The 25,858-nt window shown below is 39.1% G+C and overlaps 1 protein-coding gene across 2 annotated transcripts in view; it reads right to left on the reverse strand.

The window, feature by feature from the left end:
- Positions 1 to 25,858, reverse strand: part of PLPPR5 (phospholipid phosphatase related 5) — a 123,885-nt gene that overhangs the window by 37,854 nt on the left and 60,173 nt on the right. For both annotated transcript variants that reach the window (XM_027058517.2, XM_027058516.2), the window contains exon 4: positions 2,769 to 2,945. In XM_027058517.2, coding sequence (XP_026914318.1) covers positions 2,769 to 2,945 — 177 coding nt within the window. The remainder of the gene's footprint in view (positions 1 to 2,768; positions 2,946 to 25,858) is intronic.

Here is a 25,858-nt window from a genome sequence, read left to right on the forward strand (position 1 = left end):
TTTCAGGCCCTGTGTCAGGCTCTGTGCTAGCAGCACGGAGCCTTCTTGGGATTCTTTCTCTCTCTCTCTCCCTCTCTCTCTGCCCTTCCCCTGATCGTGCTCTCTCTCTCTCTCTCTCTCTCTCTCTCTCAAAATAAATAAATAAACATTAAAAAACTAAAGAGGAAGAACCTGAGGCTCAGAAAGTTTCAGTAAATTGCTTAAAGGCACAAACTGAATAAAAAAAAGAAGCTGGGATTCAACCAGCTTTAATTTACCTGAATTCTGACAGTGGTTCTCAAATCACCTACATTAAAAATAAAAAATAAAAAAGCCCAGCTTATTCTAACCTACAAGGCCATTCAGGACATTCACCCGGTGTTTTTGTATTTCCCACTCTTGTCACTGACACTGGACAATTGGTGCCACTCCAGGATGCCACCTCCTCTCATGTGCATGCTGTGTCCAGGCCTACAACTGACTAATAGCTCCATAAATGCCTCTTTTATGAAGCATTTTATATTGCTTCTATGCACTGTGCTTTTTGCCCATCATTCCTTATGCCATCGTTTAGACCTCTCTACAAAGCTTTCTTTTTTAAAAAAGGGTTTATTTCTTTATTTTGAGAGAAAGAACATGCATGTGTGTGCACATGTGCAAGCGAGGGTTGGAGGGTAGAGAGAGCTAGAGAAAAAATCCCAAGCATCAAGACTCGGGACTTGATCCCACGAACCACAAGATCATAACCTGAGCCGAAATCAAGAGCTGGATGCTTAACTGACTGAGCCACCCAGATGCCCCACAGACCTTTCAAGTTTATGTATCACCTCCCTTTTCTAACTATCCCTAATCCCAAAAGAGATCTCTCGAGTATACACACTGATGTCATTACATTTAACCCTCTATAAAACCCTCTGTGTCTATCTTGTTCCACCCAATTGTGATCTCTTTAAGTACATGGACTCTAAATTTCTCATGTACTTATTCCCAGCACCAAGCACAGTGCCTGCATTATAACAAGGGTTCAGTAAATGTTTATGCTATGAAGGAAAAGAGGAAGGGAATATTTGATGGAATAACTTATTACTGGCTGCCCCTGAACCAGACTGTAACTCCCACAGGAAATAGATTGTGTTTATCTGAGCCTCCTTGCACCCCCAGTTCTTAGCATAGGACTTCACACCTGTAGACACACTCAGAAGTGGTTGTGCATGAAGGAACAAGTGTTTTTTAGTTACTACAGTTAAAGCATTATTTTCACATGACCTTTTCATAAGTTCATTGTCTAGGTGTATGGGGATATCTGAAGGGCCGTTATGGAACACTCTGAATATGTGCAGTAGGTGGGTTTTGAGCCCAAGGGGATCCACAGTCCAACTCGTTCATCACATGCTTCTCAGATGAGGAAGTGACTAGGGTTCTAGATTTGGTCTTGCAAGGTGTTAATATAGTCACTGGAAGTAAAGGGAAGTTGGCAACAGCCACAGGAAGATAAAGCAGGAAGATTGATGCCAGTGAAGATTCTCTGGACTCATGAGTCTGAAATGCAGTTACATGTGACACTAGTGTTTTGAAATTGTGATGTTTGGTTATTTCTTTTCATAGGATTTATGTAAGGTGTTGGTCTGGTTTTATTTTGTTTTAAATGTTTCAATCTGTTTCAAACTGTGGTGAGTGAAAGCAAGGAAAAGGCTCTGGACCAAGTCTGGGCCCCAGTTTTCCTGAGGCTATAGGATATCTCTGAGAGAGAGACTGGGGTGGGCCTGAGTCTCCCAGGTACCTGGGGAACCAGAGGGGGTGACATCAGGAAGAGAAGTAGCACAGAGTGTGGGGCAGAGATGAGGTCATACTCACCACTCTAACCACAGGAGGTTCTACAGAAAAGAACTGCTTAAAATGCCTGGCACACAAAATTGTTAGCTGGAAAGGTTCATACAAGTTTTTGTTTACTGGTTCTAAACTAGGGAAAGGAGCTGAAGAAGAGAAGTTAAGCACGAGAAGCAATTTAAATGTAATCAAAATGGAAATAAAGTGGGGTTTTTTTTCTATTATAATGCGTCAATGCCAAAATATGTTTTGATTTATAGTCTACACATTTTCCCTCTGGGTTAAATGTTATACACTCATACTTATAACAGATTAGTTATTTCTAAAGCCGGACTAAAATGTATTTTCCAACAACCAAAACCTATAGTCATATTCCAAGGAGATTTTATAATAGGAGTAGAGATGGCATGCTTATTTCATTAGAAATCACTACATAGTCTCTTTACTACTTGACAAAATCTGGCTTGAGATGGTACTGTTTTGGAAACCACTCATGGACTTCTAGTTACTGAAGGGAACCAATTCATCTCTCAAACAAGGTTTACCTGTTACCAAGTGCTGTGACATGGCAGTTCAAGGAGAAGACTGTGCTGGGACCCTGGGGGCACTTTGGGATGCTCTAGATACTCCGGGATGAAAAGTGGCCTGAGGAAATTTTAAAATATCCAAGCAATCCAATCTTAAAAAGTACCCAAGGAGGACTGAGCATTTTAGCCCCATTCCATTTTATATGAAAATATTTTGTTCACCTTTAGGTGCAGAATTTATATATTCTTCATCTCCAAATTTGACTTTAGGCAGGACAAATGAGGGAGGAGGAAGAAATGAATGACTTCAAATGTACATATTATAATTTGACCTACCACATTTAGACAAACCCGGTGATTCACACTGGTATTGTCGTAGATGATTATAGAAGGTTCATTAAAAATGCAATGAAATCCAAATAAAGTTCTACTTACCAGAAATACTGCTATAGATATTCCAACCAGAAAGCCTGCTATCACATCGGACCAATGATTTCGATATTCTGCTACTCTGTTGAGTCCAGTAAGAAAGGCCAAACACATTAAGCCCAAACATAAAACGGGCTTAGCAAGTCTTGTTCCTTTGGCTTTGATTGTGTTGGTGATGTACATCTGAAACATTAAATGAAAAACATAACTTTTCATGAAGGTCTTTTTATGATATACATCTGATATATGTGTATGTACACATATATATTTACAGACATATCTAGGCCTGCATGGTCCAAATAATTAACTACAGTTTATGAATTTTTTGAAGGAAGTTTCACAGAAGTAAAACTTAAGAATGGTGATTATTTGGGGTGCTTGGGTGGCTCAGTTGGTTAAGCATCTGACTTCGGCTCAGGTCATACCTTGTAGTTCATGAGTTCAAGCCCCGTGCTGGGCTCTGTGCTGACAGCTCAGAGACTGGAGCCTGCTTCAGATTCTCCCTATCTCTCTCTCTGCCCCTCCCCCACTCATACTCTGTCTCTCTTTCTCTCTTAAAAAAAAAAAAAAAAAAGGAATGGCCGGGGCACCTGGGTGGCTCAGTCGGTTAAGTATCTGATTTCGGCTCAGGTCATGATCTCATGGTCCGTGAGTTCAAGACCCATGTCGGACTCTGTGCTGTCAGTTCAGAGCCTGGAGCCTGCATCGGATTCTGTGTCTCCCTCTCTCTCTCTGCCCCTCCCCCACTCACACTCTGTTTCTCTCTGTCTCTCAAGAAATAAATAAATGTTAAAAAATATTTTTAAAAAAAGGAATGGTGATTATTTCATTTTACTTAACCTGATATTTACTAATGGTCAATTCTTATGTAATATTAATCATCTAGAAACACTCAACACTCATATTCCAAGTGATTTTTTAAAATTTTCAATGTACCTATTAAACTATTAATATTTAATGATTAATGTAACTATTGTTTTATGTGAATTTACATCTTAGATCACTACTGTTAGAAGGGGCAAACTGATGAACAAGTGTTTTTAATGCTTACATTTTTGTATGCTGTATTGGGATGATGCATAATTGATAATTCAGAACTTGTGAATGTAGCTATAAAAAATAAAATAAGGTTGATTTTCACTAAATGTCTAGACAGTACGTTGAAGAAGAAATTTAAGGCTCAGTGCAGGGCCAGTGTTTGCTCTTATGTTGTTATTAGAAATTGTGGAATTACTTTGTTTTAATTAAATTTTATCAGCCAGAATTAGGACAAGAAAGGAACTTAATTACAACCGGGGAAATGTCTCCTTAAAACAAACAAAACAATTAATAGATACCTGCGTTTTTGGTGTCTTCACATATGCTAATGAAGAGCATATAGTGCCAACTGACTGCACTAAATGAAATGTCCTCAAGTTCCAAAAGTCACCACACTCAAGAATAATTTTGTCTTTCTTTCATTCTTATTTATTGTATAGCTCAATTGCTGATAATTTAAACCTTGTGTTACTACATAAGCAAAGCTGTTGACTGCACGGGAAGTGTGTCAGTTGATACATCAAGTCATTAGTAAAGTAATTATAAAGGAGGTAGCTTTTACAGTACAATACATTGTTATGTTGTTGATGTCAGTGGGTATCTAACACTGATGATATACTCAGAAAAAATACTTAGAGATGCATTTAATCACTTGCCTATTGTTCTGTGTTGAATAAAAAAAATACACTTGCCTAAGAGATTAAACCAAACATCAGCGCTTAAGTTTTTACTTCACAGCAGCCATTTCAGAATGCTATGAAATCCAGTAATTATCTCCCCCCCTCCACCCCGCCCTTTTTTTTTTTTCTGGGCAAAGTTTGCAGCCCTGTTAGCTGCCAGAAGAGGCTGCATGAATATTTAAACAGCCCATGCGATACAAGGCTTCTATCTATCCAAGTTCTAGCCCTTTGCAGTCGCTCTCAGGTCCCAATATTCTGGGGGGGTTGGGGGGGGCAGAGGAGGGTGGGAAGCTGACTTGTTCATCTTGGCCTTGCAACCTTAGGTCTGTATATTCTAAGCCTGTGCTTGGAAGAGCTGAATAATTTCAGTTACGAAAGATAAGTATACATGAGACGGAAACAAGAAGAGACAAGAAACAGAAAATGATACTCTGCCATCTCGAGAGAAGGTATTAAAGAGTTCTGCCCACACAAATAATAAGGCAGGGATATCACACTACTTCAGGTTTCCAGTGATGCATCTAATGGAATAATTCCTTATTTGACTAGTGCACACAAACAGGGAGTGAAATTTGGGCTGCTCGTGAGATTTTCTTTAACATAGCTATACGGCTGATTAATTATTTCTTACTTTTGCATTTCTTCACATTTGTCAGAACTCTAAACATACCCTATCCTTACTAAGACAAAATAAGGTGGAATGACAATTGATCAGTACTAATATTGCTAATAATCATTGTAGCTTGATTTAATGAGTGATCCCTGTTCAAGGCAATGTTCTAAGTATTTTACATTAATTATCTTATTAAATTCTTGAAATAGCAATATAAGTCAGATCTCATCATTTCCTTCATGTTATAGACGAAAAAAATTGAATCAAGATAAAGCTTATAATGAAGAAAACACAATCTGACTATTGGGGTGGCACTGTTGAGAACAGAGAATGTAAATGAGAAATAAAGCACCTCTTAGTCTCTCTGTCTTCTTTCTTTACTGATTTCTTGCATGGAGGAAATGGCCAATGGACATAAGCTGAGTCTGAGTGAATGGAACAGAGGTGAAGTCAAAGATAGGAGAAAGGAGGCTGCTTTCGTATCGTAAGGTGAGGCTACGTCTATACTCTGCTATTAGGGAGAAATAAGAAGTAATGTAGGGGTGCCTGGGTGGCTCAGTTGGTTAAGCGTCTGACTCTTGGGCTCAGGTCATGATCTCACAGTTTGTGGGATAGAGCCCCACATCAGGCTCCATGGTGACAGAGCAGAACCTGCTTGGGATTCTCTGTCCCTCTCTCTCTCTCTGCCCCCTCTCCCACTCATGTTCTCTTTCTTCCTCAAAATAAATAAACGTTAAAAAAAAGTAATGTAACTATGGTCTGTATGGAAAATCTACAGAATCTATACAGTTTTGGAAAGCATTTGTCTTCCCCTTCATCCTCAAAGGCCATCTCAGATACTTGTCCAAGTTGTGTACACTTATAGTAATCTATAAGCTTGGGTGATGGCTCTCTGAAGTCTCTTTTGAGTGTTTGCTCTAATTGCTCTAATGACTCAGCATTGGTTATAGGAAGTCCAAAGATATAGTCTAGCCACTACACAAACTCACGAAAAAGCTTCTTTATGAGGAATAGCCTGGGAATTTGGCTCTTCCTCCACAGATTCCCACTTAATGTCCAGACTCAGAACGGAAAAAGATTGCATTTTAAAGGTTATGGGAAAAGGTGACATTTGTTCAAACACATTCAACTTTAAGGTGGATTATAGCATTGCTTTATAATACATAGATTTTTCTGGCACATAATCAGCATGGATGTCACAAAAGAAAAATTAGAGAGTTTTCACTTCTACTCAACAACTCTTTGGTAGTTTATGAATGTAAGTGCCTTTTACCCAGTCTAATTGTGTTATTCTTACAGAAAGTCTATTATTCCTAATTTGCAGAAGAGGAAATTATGGCATAAGAATCTATTAAGCAAGTTGGATACAGTACAGAAATTGATTATTTATGCTCTCTTGGTCTTTAATTCACTTATGAAACCATCTAGGTTAACCAGATGTCAACATGTAGCTAAAATAAAACACAAACAGAAGACTATGATTTGAGCAAGACGAAATCTACTCAGTCCTTAAGGGTCAGTGGATGCTCACTACCTTACAGGTGTCCCCATTATCTAAACATTATTAGCAGTCCTTGTTTGTCCATTCCATGAGTATTTATTAGCACAAAGATGCAGAAGCCAAAGCTGATCATTTGCTCTCTGCTAACAGCCTGATATATATTCTTCTACACCTTTCTCTTTGCCTATACAAATAGATACAATAACTTACACACACATATAGAGGGGTTGTGCTTGTTTGCTTTTGCTAAAATGTAATCATAATGCCCATGTTATTCAGTAATGTGAATTGACTCACTTCGGATAATAAACATCCATCTGTTGGGTAAGTTGAGAAAGTACCATATAATATTAAAATGACTATTATAGGGGCACCTGGATGGCTCAGTGGGTTGAGTGTCCGACTTTTAATTTTGGCTCAGGTCTCATGGATCTCATGGTTTGTAAGAATGAGTCCTGCATTGGGCTCTGCACTGACAGCATGGAGCCTGCTTGGGATTGTCGCTCTCTCTCTCTCTCTCTCAAAATAAATAAATAAATTTTTAAAAATGATACTATTATATAAGTAAATAAAAACAGACAAACATTTGTGTTTGTTAAGCACCTACTTCCTATACACCTGAAACTGTTACTTCAAGAGGAGACATCCATGGTGAGATCCAGAAGGATGAGTATGAGAGTTCCCAGTAAAGGGGAAGTGGCGGGGGTTGGGTGGGGGTGGGGGGAGGTGTCCTAGACCCAGGGAACAGCAGTGATACCCCTGCTATGTGCTCTCCAAGAATCTTGTCTGTCCTTTCTCAGAACACTTACCACCATGTATGGTGTTTATTCATTTTAGTTGTTTCCTTCACTAGAGTGAAGATACAGAAGTGAAATCTGGGTTCTGCACTATAAACACTGTGATAAGTTAGCACTTTGCCTGACACACAGTGAGCACTCAATAAAGCCTTACTGGACTTTCTGAATAAAAGAATGAATAAAATGAAAGTGCAAATGTGCAGGGGAAGGAGAATAGGGTATTTCAATCATAGCATTTTTTACTATCTGAAATCATGTTATCCATTTCTATGTATATATGTTTATCTGTTCCCTCCATTAGAATATTCCATTAGGATGGAACCTACATCCATTCACCATTCTGCCTGATATGTATAGATCACCTTCTACATAGTAGGTATTCAAAATTATTGTATGAATGAATGCATGAATGGCATGCTTGGGGAAAAGTGAATTTCTGAACTCTTACATAGTCTGAAAGTACATATCACTAGCTGAAATTGTCTGGTGCATGTATTTATTTACTTGCTATTGTCTTTGTCCTTCTTGTCTATTTCATACTGCCTGGAGCCATACCTGGTGCAGGGAGGCACCTATGATAAGAGAAATATAGCTCCCTGAAGGTTCCCACACACTAATCCTATGAAACAGAGGAAGGGAGCCATAAGCTAAGGCATTCCGATAAACCCTAAAAGCTGGAAAAATCAAAGAATGAATTCCCCCCTAGAGCCTCCTGAAGGGGTGCAGTTGGGCTGAACCCTTGATTTTATCCCAGTGAGACTCATGTTGGATTGCAGAACAGCAGAACTCTAAGATGATAAATTTGGGTTAATTCACTAAGTTTGTGGTAATCTGTCATGATGTCAAAAGAAAACTACTACTTTCAATCAATATCTGCTCAGTGTGTGAATCAAAAAATGTACTGGGATTTGTAAAACTGATCCTGAGGAGGAGAGAACTGTGGCCTAGTGAGTAGCTCATCTGTTTTGCAACCAATAGGACGCGGTTTAATTACTATCTCTGCCACTTACGTAGATAAGCCTTGTTTAAACCTTGGTCTCCTTATGTACGAAAGGTAAATGCTAGTGAAAGTATCACCACACAGTACTGAAAGGAGTAAATGACATCATATAGGTAAAGTTCTTAGCACAGAGCTTGGCCCACAGTGAGTGCCTAGTAACTGTAGGGGTGAAGTCAGGGCGAGGCTGAAGAACACAGGAAGCCCAGGACCTATCGTGCTGTGTGACGGCGAAGGCCGTGCCTGGTGAATGGGCATAATTGGGTTTTTGGTGTCACTGTGATCAAGCATGTGGAGAACTTGGTTTCTTCTCTTGTTTCTATGCTTCTTGCACTTTTTCCATATGCCATTTTGGCATTTTTCCCTCTCTCCTAAGTTTTCTGTCTAAAGAGAGCCATCATTTCTTTGCAGGTAGTTGCCACCTACTTTATCCTTTGCCTCTTCTTTCTCAGACTAAATGGCCTCAATTCCACCCATCAGTAAGGAAATAACTCTGTGGCCAGACCCCTCAGCAACATGACATTCTTTCTAGTGCTTTTGACATATTCTAGTCCTCCTCCAAAAATGCAGAGTCCAAAATTAAGTCCCCAGTGCACATCCACTGTGATCAGCCTGGTGTGCAACTGTAACTTTTCTGGATTGCATCCTACGGTCTTACTCGTAGATCTATATTTCACAATTAGGTTAGGACTGGATTATCTTCAAACTGATTTCCAGGTTTTGACTATTTTGACTAGTACAATCTAAAAAGGAATTGGTTTTTTTGCTTTTCTTTTTTAACAACAATATACCACTACTGGTCAGAGTGTTTGTGATTTACTAAATCGTTTGTGATTCTATCTTACGGACTGATGTCCTAACAAGTTCCCCTCATTTTGGACTCCTGGGATTACTCAAAAAATCAAACTTCTTAACTGTTTGCAAAATTACATTCTGCCCTGTCAAGACCAGTTTGAACTTTTAGGATGCCATCTATCATATTAGTGCTTTCTCTGAGCTTCTCATTAGCTCCATACAGATCATCGCTAACAAGACAGCATCAAAGGTGGAACTTCATGGCACTCCACCAGAGATTTAGTAGCAAATGTGTACAGGGACATTGAACACCATCTTTTAGGTTCATTTATTAAGCCAGCTGTGCAATGTCCTGAAAGTCTTATTGTTGCATCCATACTTATCCACATTCATAGATTTGCCAAGCAGCAATGTGAAGCTGCCTGACAGGGTATATAACAGAATGGTGATGGGAGGTAATGTGATAATGGAAAGGCCGTAGACTTTGCAGCAGACAGATTTGTGTTCACATAATTCAGACCTTTCAGGGCTGCGATAGGGGACTGCAATGAACAGTAGTATATTGAAGCCATAAATTTTCTATACAACAATCTAGATTGTATAAAGCATACAGCTACCTTATTTTCCATCACTGACCTAAACTTCATCATGAGCATCCATCCAAGACTGAATAGGAATGAAATAGGGGAGGGAGGAATGTTTAATAAACCCTCAGTTGTTCTCAGCTTCTCACTCTTCCCTTTCCAGCAAAATGGCACTCCAGCTGCAGGACTGTGTGGCCCAAGTGGGGAGGCAATCTCAGAGCAGCCACAGGGCTGTCCTACAGAGTGGCCTCTTCTTCTTTGCTGGTTCCCACTGCCCTATGCATCTCCTACTTGGTCTCCACAGTTTGCTCTAATGACAACTATTGCTAATGTCCTTGTGAGCCCATACTGACTTGTTCCATCGAGGCTCACATGCTATAAAAATCCTCTGTATCTCCAGCACATCTGCTTTCTAGCCCCAGGTGGGTTATCTGTCCTCTCCAGCTATGTTACACAGTACTCTGGTTTCCATGATGCCTATCTTTTCTGCTGCCTGCACTACCTGCTCTAGAGATGCATTGAGAATGAATTCTTCCAGTTTTAAGCCAGAAATGAGGTATAAGCCCAACTATTTTTTTTTCTTCAACTTTTCTGGAGTTTCTATTATCTGTTATCTATTAACTGTAATCTGTTATCTATTATCTATTCAATTTCCTTCTCAGGCTTTCTAACCTAAGGGCACTCACCCAAATGATCACATCTGCCATTCTGTCCTTTCTCTCCTCCAGTCTTCCCACTTCCTAGGCCCAGAAATGCACCTTCTCCTCACCTAGGTTGACGATAACATCTCTTACATTATATCCTATGTTCTCTCTATTACTGTCTTATAATACTCAGATCTTCAAATTTTGCTTTTGGTATGTAAAGGTAGCTTTGGAATTTAGAAATTCCTTTTCTCTTTTGACAAAGAGAGATTTGATTATTAAAACCAAACAGTGTCTTCCTTTTTGATCGATACTGTCTCATCTCTTTCCCACCTTCCCCCAGATTTACTGAGGTATAATTTGTAAATAAAAATGTATATACTTAGTGTATACAACTTGATGTTTTGATATATGTATGCATTGTTAAGTAATCATCACAATCAAGCTAACTAATATATCCATTATCTCATACAGTTACCATTTTGTATGTATGTGTGCGGTGGGAACATTTAAGATCTACCTGCACTCTTAATAAATTTTAAGTATACAATACAGTATTGTGAACTATAGTCACATTGCTGAACCTTAAATCTCTGTGTGGTACATACAGTACATATACAATGGAATACTATTCTGCCTGGAAAAAAAAAAGGAAAAGGACATCCTACCATTTGTGACAACATGGATGAACCTGAAGGACATGATGCTAAGTGAAATAAGCCAGGCACAGAAAGACAAATACTGCATGATCTCTCTATGCGGAATTGAAAATAGTCAAACTCACAGAGCAGTGAATAGACTGGTAGTATCCTGGAACTGGGGAAATGGGAGATGGGGAGATGTTGGCCCTTGTCTTATGGTCCATCCTTCTCAAAGGCACTGAAGAATAGATGAGAAATCCTAGAGCCATATTGTTCAATATGGTAGCCACTAGCTACTATAGCAATTGAGCACTTGAAATGTGGCTAGTGGAACCAAGGGATTTAATTTTTATTTTTAATTAACTTTAGCTAATTTAAATTTCAAAACTGGCACTTTATTTGATTAGAAAAAATTTTTAATTTAAAAAAATTATAAATTTCTAATTTTAAATTAGAAAAATTCCAATTTTTTTTTTTTATTTTTAGAGAAAAAGAGTGCAAGTGGGCGACAGGGCTGAGGAAGAGAGATAGAGAATCTTAAACAGGGCTCCAATCCAACTCAGGGCTCAATCCTATGACTTTGGGATCATGACCTAGGCCAAAATCAAAAGTTGGATGCTTAACCTACTAAGCCACCCAGGCACACCTCTGAAAAATTCCAAATTAAAAAATTTGGAGCAAGCTGGGTATGAGCATCTAGTTTTTACACTGTAAATTTTATGAAATCTAAATTACAGATAAAATATTTCAGATGAAAATTTAGTGTCTGAATAGAGATGTACTGCAAGTGTCAAGTATACACTGGATTTTGGAAACTTTGCCAAAAAAGGAAAGCAAAATATCTCATTAATAATTTTTATGTTAATGTTGAAATGGTAGTAAATATGGATACACTCAGTTATACAAAATATATTATAAAATTAATCTCACCTTTTTAAAAACTTCTTAAATGTGATTACTAAAACATTAAAAATCCTATATGTGATTCATTTTGTGTTTGTACTGGATAATCTGTATAATCTGTTGGATAATGCTGACCTGAATAAGTATCATTATTTAAGGGAAATGAAAAATATATCAGTTAATTATAAATAAAAAAAAAGATTGTATGCTTTTCAGCATTTATTTCTATTTTGTTATTTCTATTATTACATTGGTTGGACTTGGGCACTGAACCTAAAACCATTTTTTAGGGCAACGGTGCTTTATCAAACAATAGTTATTTATATTTTTGTATCTGTATTTATCTTGTATACCTATTAATATATTACAGCTTAAGTAGCATAATGTACTAAAGTGATATTTGGGAATTATTTTGAATTTCAGAGTCACAGTCTATTTTTTTCAGGTTCTAATTATCTTAACAGCTACTTTTTAATGTTTGACCTCATCAAGTTATTCATTTGTTTTGTATTTTACAGATACCCTTTAGGTACTTGAAAGATTCCATAGGAGGAAAAGCTCAACTTTATGAGTTTAATATTCTAGATTAAAATGTCAATCTACCTTTGATTATTTCTGTGACTTTAGACAGATACTTAACTTCCCTGAGTCTTATTTTTATATCCTTTGTAAAATGAAAATGACAATAACAGTTTGTAGGATTTAGCACAGAAACTGCACAAAGAATATAAGTTTTGGCACCATGAAGATTTTTGTTTATTTTGTGGCTCGAATATACCTAAAGGATTAAAAAGATATTATTTAGATTAAAACTATATATTTGCTGGGAGAACTAACAAATTCAATTACCTCCCATATGGGCATGGGGGTAAAGGTCCTCAAACATATTGTCATTGAAAAATGAAGGGCAGTCACCCATTTCCTTACAATATACTTAGTGGGTACCTAACAAAAGATTACATAATCACGAACACAGAATTGATCATGTAGTTGATGCCCTTGAATGGGAAACAGTAGGGAGTTACAAATGTGGTGTAAGTAACAACACCCTCAGTGTTCAGGACCAGCTGGTACGTGCAGTTAAGATCAGAATATGCTCAGTGACTCAGCTGCCCCCAGCACAATGGCCAATTGATGGTTTGGTTGTAAATAGCAGCCCCTTCATCACTGACACATTTACCTTATCCCTGAAGTGCAGCCGTGGCTGATTTTACATGGAGACCATTTCTGTGATCCCCTGATAAATATATGGTATGCGTGGCACTTCATCTATCAGCTAGAAAAATAAAAAACACTTTTACCTGACATTTTCTGTCATCTATAAAATTAAGAACTGTACATATTCACCATTTAACATTTGTTTTCCATAGACCACATTAAAAGTAAGATGGTATTTAAATAAAGATGTGGGGGGGGAGCTTGGGTGCCTCAATTGGTTAAGCATCTGACTTCAGCTCAGGTTATGATCTCACGGTTCATGGGTTCAAGCCCCGCGTTGGGCTCTGTGCATAGAGCTCAGAGCCTGGAGCCTGCTTTGGAGTCTGTGTCTCCATCTCTCTCTTCCACTCCCCCACTTACTCTCTGTCTCTCTCAAAAGTAAATAAACATTAAAAAAAAATTAAATAAAGATAGGCTGCCATCTTATTTCTGAGGAAATAAGGAAAAGAAAGCTATGCCATGTGTGAGGAGTTACATGCAAGAAAAAGATATTTGATTCCTATGATTTGAAGAACTCTGGCATTTGTAAGATTTAAAGTTTGCTGGCTAATAAGTAAGGAACTAAAATTAATACATAAAAGACTGATCTGGAGATCTTTAAATACTACAAAAGTGTGCATTTGACTGCTACATGAATTTAAGAATCAGTTTTAGTTAACTTAAAGGCAAATGAAAACAGAACCTGCAAGAGTCTTAAAATACACAAATAAACTTCAGTTTAATGTCAGGGACAAGAAATCAGTGGTAAAACAGTGAAAGCCCATCTCAAATCTCTCTGCCTAATCCTCAAAAGTGTTTGAATTTGTAGATCTTAGGATTCACATGGTCTTTCAGACTTTCTTCGGTTAAGGAAAGAAACTATAATTACGAATGTGTGATTGGTTATTCATATATATGATCTCTGTATGATGTGCGCTATGTATGTCTATATAACATAAAGAATCAGACAAATTTTAAATGTTAAGAACTGGATTCACATCTTGAGATATCATCTTAAGTTATACAATAACAAGAAAAGATTCATATCATAAAGAGATAAATATCCTATCACAATGAGGACAAGAAATGTGTGCCACAAGACATGCACACACACACACACAGTCTCATGGTCATTGTGTTTATGTGAATTGAAAAAAAAATATATATATATATATGCAACCAGCATATATATATCATATATTATATATATTGTATATATATTACATTGCATATATATATATATACACACACACACACACGCAACCAGCAACAAAGTACTTTATCTATTTTACACTAATTTCAATAAACATCATAAATATTAACCACAGCTTGATATTTCGAGGTAATTGAACAGTGTACTTGTAGGATATCACTGACCTAGTTCCTAACACTCATCTGTGGCTAAATCACAGGAGTCAGATTTCCTAGTTGGTCACCCAGGGATCTTGGGAGGCACCTTCTTTACCTCGCTCTCAGTGTTGGAGGTTTCCCTCCCTCATTCCCTCAGTTTTCATTTAACTAAAAGCTGCCTAGATCCATCCCATCGTACTCTAATCCCATGTCCAGCTTTCACCTCAGTCTCCCTCAAGAAGAAGATAGGAAGTGGAAAGCATGAGCTCCTGTGTCTGGCTACTCTTCTCCCACACCCTCCAGCCTCTACTCCTCACCCCAAGGGTCTAGGTTTGGGGCAACCAAGTTGTCATATGTCAAAACATCCCTCTCTCCCAGGTGCCTGCTCTTCATCTCAAATCACATTCTCAGCCTGGGTCCCAGGTGTTGGGGGAGAGTGATCTCCTTCTCATCTTGCTATCCAGCTTTAGGTTTCATAATAACTACTGTGAAAAGACATCATTTTTGTATTGAAACGATATATTTTTCCTCTCCTTTGCTAGCTTATGAGGGATAGAAACACCCTTTCTTCTTTGTCATCTCAGCGGCCAGCATGACTCACTCTCAATAACTAATCATAATGAAAGTTAAAACTTGGCATCAGACTGTGCCAAGAGCTGCACATGTACCAATTATGTAATCCAAATAAGCCCGTGGGATTGGTACTTAACAGGAGAGGTAAGTAAGACACAGAAAGGTTAAGTAACTTGCCCATGGACTTAGGGCTAATAGTGATGAAGCAAGGATCCAAACTCAAGCAGTTTAACTAGCAGTCCATGCTCTGACTGCCCTGAGGTTGTATGAATAGAGAAGTCTCTGCCTCAGTCTGTGGGGGATGGATGGGGCTCAAGGAGTTCTTTGAACAGGAGTGAGAGCACACACAAAGGAGACACTGGAGGAACTGAAAATAACTCCCTGTGTCAGACAGAAGGCTCTGTGGGTGGGGCTGGGGGTGAGCCCTGGGAAGTACCTGCAGAGAGGGGAGTGGCAGAAAATTTAGATAAAGAGGTTAACAGGGGCCAGGTTACCAAAGGATTTGTGGGGCAAGTGAGGGAGTTTAGATTTTTAGGAAAAGGAAATGGAGGACCATTAAAGGCGACAGGAGGAGAAGATCTGAGTTTTAAAGTGTCACTTTGGCTCAAGTGGTTCTGGGTGTTGGAGCCTCATGTCCTGAACTGGAGTTATGAACAGATTGGGTAAATATTTAGTATGCTGAATTGGTAAGACTCATTGGTTAATTAGGTGTGTGTGTGGAAGGAGGGTGGTGGTGGTTGTGTATGCATTCAAGTGGATGAATTTGAACTGAATGGAGATCAGTGGGGGTAGAAAGTAAGGTGAAGGAGGAGTAAAGTACAACTAGTCCCCAGCTTCAAGAGCCAACAAAAGTTTCTAGTGAGAAAATCTATATACCCACTTGGAAGGATAATTATGTGCACTTATACACCAATAATCAAAATGTTTTACTTGTTTTCTCATGGAAACACTGTACTCCATGGGAGTCCTATGGCACTATTAGTAATTACATGTTAAGTATATTAACTAATGAGCTATACAGGTTTTTGAAGGCTGATCTAGGCACCAAAACTCCATGCAGGACATGGCAGCCAACACGCACATCACTACAGGGGCTGGGAACATAAGAAGAGTTGAGAGTTTAGGAAGCACTGAATAAATGAATGAATGAATGAATCAACATAATACTTTGGAAACTAGACTTGTGTCTATATTACACTGGTAACATCTAACTGGAACAAAAATATATATAAAACTTACACCAAATTCCACAATAAATAATCTAACTCTGACTTTTTTACCTTATGTGTTACTTTAGCTATTTTCCTATGTGCATAGTAGTTTTTATATTTCAGAAATGATCTCCAAGAAGCTGTATGTTTTCCACAATTCTATTGGCTTTCTGAAAAATTAATGGCTATGGTAAAAGAATCTATTTTCTCTCCTATCTTCACGTTGCAGGAAGCATCTGCATTTGGTGGCCATAGTCAGAGGGTCATGTTCCCAGTGGACTCAGAGCATCTGAGTTCCAGTCTTAATACTCCAGTAGATTGGGGATATGACATTACTGAGTGACTTACTCTCTCTGAGCCTAGTTTAATCATTGGTCAAATGTGAAAAGCAGCAGTGTAATCCCTCATATGAACCACTGAGTCATGAAGTATTCCAGAATTCAGAATATTTTCAGATTTTAGAAAGGTAAAGTGAGGCATGTACTGTTCATTACACAATACCCACAATGGGGTCAAATGCCACACCCACAATGAAATATATTCACACTTCTACATTTAAATATATGGACATTCACAGTTAAGGAGAATACATAAGACTCTAAGTAGCTTCACATTCGTTCACCAAATTAATTCAGGGCAGATCAGGTTTGCCATTAGAAAAGGTTCGGGTATGAGCACCAATTCCATTGGTGAGTGGCTGAGGAAGGGCTGGCAGGGAGATTTCCCCACACCAGAAACAAGAATTCTCCAGACAGCAAGCGTCGTAGAATTCAACTCAATTCTGACACTATCTACCCAGAGACAGCACCAGATTCCACAGGTTAAGGGCTCAGTATTTCAAGACTGACAGTCTTTGCCACTTCAGGATACAAATTGCAAGCCCAGGTTATAGCCTGTGCTTCTGACCTACCAGCTGCAGATTGGAAGTTCCAGCGACCCCCCTCCTTGGGTTCGATTAATTTGCTAGAATGGATCACAGAATTCACAGAAACATTTCACTTGCTAGTTCACGGATTTATTATAAAAGGATGTAACAGCCAGATGGAAGAGTTGCATAGCACAAGGCATGGGAAGGAACACAGAGCTTCCATGGCCTTTCCAGGGGGCCTCTTTCCCCAAACCTCCACATGTTCATCAACCCAGAAGCTCTCTGAACCATATCCTTTTGGGTTTTTAATGTAGGCTTCATTACATAGGTATGACTTATTAAATCGTTGGCCATGGCAATGACTGGACTTCTAGTCCCTCTTTCCACCCAGAGGTCAGGGGGTTGGACTGAAAGTTTCAACCTTTTGGTCACAGGGATGGTTCCCCAGGCAACTAGGCCAGGTCTTATGGTTACCTAGGGTTTTCCAAAAGTCACCTCACTAATGTAACAAAGAAACATTTATCGGTCTTGTCATAAGAAATTCCAAGAGTTTTCAGAGCTGTGGGCCAGGAACTATGGATAGAGACCAAATATATATGTACTAAAAATCACAAAATCACAACCACCCAAAAAACAAACAAAATAAAAAAAACATCGCTTTTATAGTTTTTTGTTTTTGTTTTTGAGAATTTAGAACCAATAATAAGGGATTATGAAACTGTGAGCTGTTCTGAAGACCAGAATCAGATGCAATAATGATATTACTAATGGCCAAGTGCAGAGATGAGGAAATGAGCTTCACATAGCCAAAGCTGGTGCTCCAACTTCTTGGTAATTCCAGCTATAGCAACTGACAGGCTGTGACTAAATATGGGATAGTTCCCATCCAGCTTTGAAAAATGAAAAAGTACTAAAAACACATTGACCTTTCAAATAGTGGAAATATATTGGATGGTTTAGGAAGGCTTTTCATTGTAAAGAAACAGCCAGAGTTGGGAGTGCATTTTGATGCATGCAGGGAAGTGAGCAAAGGCACCAAGGGCTACAGAGTAAGGCATGGTCTCAGAAGAGTGAGCAGATATATCCGGATAAAATTTGAGAATTAGGTTGAGAAAACCAACCTGGCCTTGAAAACTATGTGAAGGAATAGGTTACTCAACCTGAGGAGAGAAGACAGGTATCATAGGTGCCTACGGCACTAGAGGAAGATGTGCCTGGCAGGTGGTACAACAGAAGCTCCACAGGGGTTGGAAGATAGGAGGCAGACATGATGGACTCTCGGCAGAATCAGGGGCACGCAAGTTGGAATCAGGAGCCGTGGCAATCTGACCACACTCAGGGGATAAACTTCAATGGGAACATGAGAGACAAGAGATTATTTCACAGGCATGTTTCTGAAACTCTTTCACTTTTCTGGGCGTGGAACTTCAGTGGCAACAGGACATAGTGAAGAGGACAGAAGAAGGAGTGGACAGGTAGGCAGGAGTGTGCTCCAGCAAGTATGCTGTCCCCAGGGCAAATGTGGCAAAGAAGGGAAATCAGGCTATGTTTCTGGGTAGGCAAGAAAAGATTTCCTAGAATTCTATTAAAAACACATTATCTGCCAGAAAAAGTTGTAAGTAAAAGTTTAAAAAGGAGGTGAAGCCTCAAGACAAGGAAAGAGATGTGGATGGAATTCATTCATTTATTCCTGTATTCATTTTTTTCAATGTTTGTTTGTTTATTTGTTTGTCTGTTTATTGAGAGAGAGACAGAAAGAGCACAAGCGGGAGAGAAGGAGAGAGAATCCCAAGCAGGCTCCTTGCTGACAGCATGGAGCCCAATGCAGGGTCAATCTCATGAACCGTGAGATCATGACCTGAGCTGAAATCAAGAGTTGGACACTTAACTGACTGAGCCACCCAGAAGCCCCCCCTTATTCATTTTTAATTAACATTTACAATGCCTTTACTGAATTCTGGACCATGTGCTTGGGGTAGGGATATAGAGACAGGGAAGTCTTTAATTGCTGACATCAAGGAGCTCTTAGTCTAAGAAAAAAGAGAAACATGTAAAAAGATCATTATAATACAAATCAATAGTAAGAATAATTGAGGTGTGGATGCACAGAAAGAATGAACAGAAAATAGAAGTCGAATTGATCAATAGTTGTTTTTTTTTTTTTTTCTAGATCCTGACTATAAAATGGCATGCAAAACCTTTTGCTTGCCTCCAGTAAAATTGAAGCAACAACCCAGGCAGACATGGAGGGAGAGCCAGGCAGTTTCCTGTGAAGGCTTTTTTATAAGACTTAAAGATAGGAGACAGGAAAAGGAAAAGGAGGGGAAGAGAATTTAAGGCAGAAAAAAAGGGAGGAAACCTTGTGCAAAGAGGTTACTTATGCATCAACCTGAAGAGCAAGTTTGGTAATGTAAATGAGTCACAATGCCCAAGTAGAGAAAAAGCCAACAGCAACAGTGTTTGAGGTAAATGGGCTCAGTCTTATGCAGAGAAGACAATGAAGGAGAGGAACTGAGGCCAACAGAAGAGAACATGTGCCTTCTAGAGTGGGGAGCTGTGCTGAGCCAACCATTTTTATTGGTGAATATGGTCCAGGGCTATCATACCACTAGTGTTTAAAAAATAAGTAGCTATATTGTTCTGATATGAAATTCTCCAAGTAAAACTCTTGGGGAAGTAACTGCATTTTTAAAAAACATACTGGACAAAGACAGACGCATCTGCTAGCTGGATAAGGTGTGGTGCACCACCAGTATACATCTCTAAATGGGCAAGCAAGAATGGCAGAAAGCTCACAGTGGGGGCAAGTAATCAAACAGCTCTCTACTGCATTAGGAATAAAGCTCCGATTTTTACTGACCTTTTCTTGTTTCTCCAGCCTTGTCTTCTCATTCTCTTCCCAGAGTCTATGCTTTAGCCATGCTAAACTGCTTAAAATCCCCCCGCAGAGCACCACATTCTCTGTCATCCCATCTCTCTGAGTCCTTGTAGTAGGTTGAATAGTGACCCCTAAAAAGATATGTCCAAGTCCAAATCCCTGGAACCTGTGAATGTTACCTTATTTGCAAAACAGGGTGCCTGCAGATGTTATTAAGTCAGGAATCTTAAGATATGACAAATGTCTTCATAAGAGGAGGAGATACAGACAGATAAGAAAGGGATACTCAGGAAAAGGCCATGTGAAGGTAGAGGTCAAGATTAAAGGTATGCTGCCACAAGCCAAGGAATGTCTGGAGCCATCAGAAGCTAAAAGATGCACAGAAGGATTCTCCCCTAGAGACTTCAAAGGGAGCATGGCCCTTAATTTCAGATTCTGGCCTCCAGAACTGTGAGAGAATGTAATTCTGTTTTAAACCCCCAAGTTTATGGCAATTTATTATGGCAGTTGTAAGAAACTAATACACTCCTCAAACACCTACCATCCTTCCCCGCTTCTCTTCCCCTGAGAAATCACTTCTGTTTCCTGGAAACCTTCTGGCCACCCCACCACCTTATGTCCATTTCTATCTATGAAAGCACTACTCAGTACACATTTTATTGCTACTGTGGGGTACTTCACTGGTTATGGACTGAATTGTGTCCCCTCAAAATTTATATGTTGAACCCTAGCCCCCAATGTTTAGAAATAAGATGTTTAGGAAGATAACTAAGATTAAATGAGGTCATAAAGGTGGGGCCCTAACTGATATGCTTGGTGTCCTTATATGAAAAGGAAGAGATATTACAGAGCTTTCTCCACACTAGCACAGAGAAAAGACCATGTGAGGACACAGTTAAGAAGGTGGTTATCTGCATCCCAAAAAGAGGTCTCACTAGAGGCAAGGCTGGTAGTACTTTGATCTGCACTTTGGTGTCCAGAATTGTGAGAAAATAAGCTTCTGCTGTTTAAGACAATAAGTTTCTGGGGGTATTTTGTTATGGCAGCTCTAGCAGATTAATATACCCCTTCACCTCCCAGCCACATCTAAGTGTTAAGCATGCACCCTGAGACCAGGGGCTGAGTGTCATTGTCTTTGAATGTGATGAATTGGGCACATCATAGGTGCCCAATAATTTTCTGTTAAATGGATTAATACATAATTGAACCAGTTGTTATTTTCAGTGGTTTGGAATTAAACCAACTTATAATTGTTTGATTTTTTTAATCTAAATTTCTTCTTTAAAATGTGATACATGCACCATGAATTAAGACAAAAATGGAGTGAATCAAGGTTTTTTGTTTTTTTTTTATTTTGGGCCCTTTCAGACATTTCTCATCAGACACTAAGATAATTGATGACACTGATAATTACTGGAAAACTCAATATAGGTGTGTGAATTTAAAGGAAAAGATAAAGGTCACTGCTTAAAATAAAAAAAATCCTAAGAACTGTGTGACCCCTGGGTCAATACAAGTCAATATTGTGATGTGTCTGATAAAACAACAAGTAGACAAACCAAACCAAATAAAGAAAATTTAATGCCATCTTAGGTTAAACAGTACTAGATCAATTTCTGGGGTGTTTGGGTAAATATTAGATCTTTGACATCCCTTAATAATTACATTTGTAAAGTGCTTTATGGTCACAGAATCATAGAACTGTAAAAGAAGGAAGTTTACAGAAAGTCCAGATGCTTCTAAAAGGTATTTCATGAATTCTTAGGAAATTCACAGAGGAGCTTCTAGAGCTTTTATGAGGAGGGAAGTGGCGAAGGAGGGTGGATTGCATGATTATATGGTACCAGGACTGCTTATCTAATTTGTAGGGTCCAAGGCAAAATGAAAATGAGAAGCCCCTTGTTGAGAAATCATTAAGAATGTCAAGAGGGTGACAGTAGGGTATTACACCAAGTGTGGGGCCCTCCTGAGCTTGGAGCCTACATGACAACAAAGCTCATATACCCATGAGACTGGCTCTGCATGTTATCATTCCCAGTTTAGACAGGTACTTGGAAAATTACTTGAAGAATGTGTGGATCACAAAAGGTAAGAAGAGAGGATACTAGGGAAATTTTATTGATTATCCCAGCAAGTGAGGATGAGGAGCTGAACCAAGTTTGTAGAGTGGGAGTGAAGTTTATCATGCTAACATTAATACCTCCTATGACTGTCCAATTTTGCTATTTAATTTCCCCTATCTTGGGGTGCCTGGGTGGCTCAGTCGGTTGAGCATCCGACTTCAGCTCAGGTCATGATCTCACGGCTTGTGAGTTCGAGCCCCGCGTCGGGTTCTGTGCTGGCAGCTCAGAGCCTGGAGCCTGCTTCAGATTCTGTGTCTCCCTCTCTCTCTGCTCCTCCCTGGCTCATGCTCTGTCTCTCTCTCTTTCAACAATAAATAAAAACATTAAAAAATAATAATAATAATTTCCCCTATCTTATTCATATTTGTAAATGACTCCAAAGCTATAATCTTAACACTACATTAACTCCAAGAAATTAAAGTACCCAACAAGAAAACTTTATGGAATAAGAAAAAATCAATTACAGAATGAGTTAAACCTGTGATTTTTTAAAAAAAGTGATTCCATGTTAAAAAACGGTCCAGATGAATTAGTGGGTGGCATCGTAAGTAAGTTAAACATAATAGCAATTAATATATAAGAGCACTTAAATATAAGAAATATGCCTGATTTATGTGTGGTGGCTCCCTTTAGTGTTCTTATCTGATGAATGCACTGTGATTTCTGGCTCACTCTAAGAAGCCAACAGCGCTAGAACATAGCATTATGCCATTGCCATGTGAGCAGCAAGGGACCATGACGTGAGTCAAAACTCCACTCCTGGGAAACTACAGAGACGTTAGCCACACAGAACCAAGGTTAAGAGACCTGGAATTCTGCATGGTCAGCACTCCAGGATGTGTACTTGAGTTACTGGGGAGGCAGTGGAAGGCAGTGGTTTAGAGCACACTGAAGGAACATTCTGGATTCAGATCCTGGCTCCAGCATATACCAGCTGTGTACTCTGGGCAAATTATTAAATTTCTCTGAGCCTCAATTTTCTCATCTTTAATTTGGGAATTGTAATAGTACCTATGGCATACAAATTAAGGACTGAACAAGATAATCTATGAAAAATATTTAGCACAGAACCAACACACACAGTGAAAGGATGTTACTTATTATTCAGCTGTTCACACAAATACAGTATTCCCTTTTTTAGGGAAAACAAGAGCCAAGGGTCTTAAGTTTTAGGGCTTTTTAGGGTTCCTTATACACTAAGAGGGTCCAAAGCGGAGCTGTGCAGGATGGTGGGAACACAGCGGTGAACGACAGTCATAGGCTCAGCTAGGGACAGGGACCTTACCAGCCACCATCTCTGTGAATCTAATACAGCTGCCTCCATGTCCACAGGCATGGATAACTAGGGTAACTAGGATCATTTATAGCTGTGAACCAGGACCTGTCCGCCCACAGGATGTGCATAGATCCCATTCAGGCATCATCTCCAATTATGAGGCTGATTAAAGATTTTCCCAGTTGAGGTTAGAGTGGCAAAAAGCCTCAGTGGGAGGACCTGTGGGCCTTATATAAGTGCCAAGCGAGAAGACCTCACTTCTCTCTTGGCTCTAAAAAAATTTCCATAAAATAATGCAAAAGCTTAATTTATTTAAGGAATTAGACCCATTTATCAGAGGAATTGATCCAGTGCTTTGAGTAAGCACAGCCTCTCAATCTGAGTACCATTTTCTGCATCACTATACTTTGAGATTATAGATTTATTAGGGGACAAGGACAAGTCATCTACTTAAATTTCCTAGTTACAAATAGTGGGCATTTAAGATACAGTTGTCATCGTTTGAACCAATCAACATACTTTTGTAAGTCAGTATTATATTCATGCTACTGCTGGCATTGTGGTACTATAAAGAAATGGTCTCTAACCTCAGCGAACCTGTACTCTACTGGAGGCAGAAATACATAAATAATAAAACAACAATGGTAATCTTGACCCTTTTTAAATGCAACATTACTAAGGCCTTCCCAGATTAGACCACCAGCAGTGGCACACAATGGGTGGGGCAGTGGCAACATTAGGCCCCAGATGCAGGCAATAAAGGGACGCAATAAGAAAGCCTACTAAATCTCTATCTGCTCCTTATGATTGCCAGGCAATTGTAAACAACAGTAGTAATAATACACTCCTGCCCCCCAGAATCTTTTGTTGGGGTGGCTGATTGTATCCTTCAAAGATGGCTGCAACAGTCTCCCAACCCCTTGCTCCCTTGCTTCTCCCCCACTAAGGTGAAGTCAAATTCTCCTCCCTTTGCATCTCAGCAGACTTGTGACTTGCTGGTCACCTGCAAAAGGCAGCAGATGTGACACTATGAACTCATAAAAGCCTATGAACTTCTGCCTAGTTCTCTGAAACCAAACACCTGTGCTTGGTGTTTTGTGAAAAATCAGACCACTGAGGCTGCCATGCTGGGAGGAAGCCAAGGCTCATGGAAAGGCCATGTGAGGGCAGCCCTAGTCTTCAAGTCCCAGCCCAGATGCAGACACCTGAATGAGCAATCTTCCATGCCCCAGATATCAAGACACAGTCTGTCAGACTTTGAGTCTTCCCAATTGAGGCCAGAACATCGTGGAGCAGAGACAAGATAGCCATGCTGTGTCTTTTTCATGCATCTGACCTGCAAATTTGTGAACATAGTAAATCGTTTTATGCCACCAAGTTTAGGGTGACTTGTTATGGAACAATGGTAAGTGGGACATTGGTCTAAGTTGAGCTAATTGACGCAATTACCACTGAATGTTAAGAACATATATGTAAGCTTCAGATGAGCACATTTTATTGCATAATCTCTAATAAATATTATTTTATTGTACATGGAAGTTAATTTGAAGAACTCCAAACTATACATCTGACTTCTGGCATGTGGACTCAGCTACTCATATTTGTCTACAGAGTACATCTGTAAAGGTTGGGAGCCACTTAAGCATGCTTTGGCCACAGAATATCTCCAACCGCAATGCTGCTACATTTAAACAGATTTGAGAGGGAAAAAACCCATAGTAGGATTGTAATTGTAAAGATGAAAAAATAGAACTTGGGTGATTTCAAATTCTGCCAATCTGTGTGACTACTTGGGTTTTTTTCAGTGTATTTATTTGAAAGAGAGAGAGAGAGAGAGAGAACGCACATGCAAGCAAGAGGGGAAGGGGCAGAGAGAGGGGGTGAGAGAATCCCAAGCAGGCTCCATGCCACCAGTGCAAAGCCTGCCACAGAGCTCGATCTCACGAACCATGAGATCATGACCCCTGCTGAAATCAATAGTTGGACGCCCAACTGACTGAGCCCAGGTGCCTTATGTTTAACTTAAGGAATAATATAATGAAACAATGAAATATTCCATTACAATGAACTAATGAAATAATATGAATGTATGGTATTTTTGTTTCTAAGTTCTAATTTTAGAAATCCATGAAATACTGTTCTAAATTTTTATGTGTTTAAAATTAAAATATACTCTTTCTTATTTTAAAACTGAAAAATGAATCAATAAAATAATGATTACTACTGTTATCACATAACTATAATTGAAAATACTTTTTCCATATAGAGGAAAATATATAAACATTATCTGCTTTGGTGTCAAATATACTAGGTACGCCACTGAAGATGGGGAGATAAACTTCAGTTGAAAAGATGACACAGTACATCAAAAAGACCAACCTTGATCTGGGTCACAAAGGTGAAGAGCATTTTTTTTCTCACTACAGA

The sequence above is a fragment of the Acinonyx jubatus genome, chromosome C1 (assembly GCF_027475565.1).
Source record: "Acinonyx jubatus isolate Ajub_Pintada_27869175 chromosome C1, VMU_Ajub_asm_v1.0, whole genome shotgun sequence".
In the NCBI taxonomy this organism is placed as follows: domain Eukaryota; kingdom Metazoa; phylum Chordata; class Mammalia; order Carnivora; family Felidae; genus Acinonyx; species Acinonyx jubatus.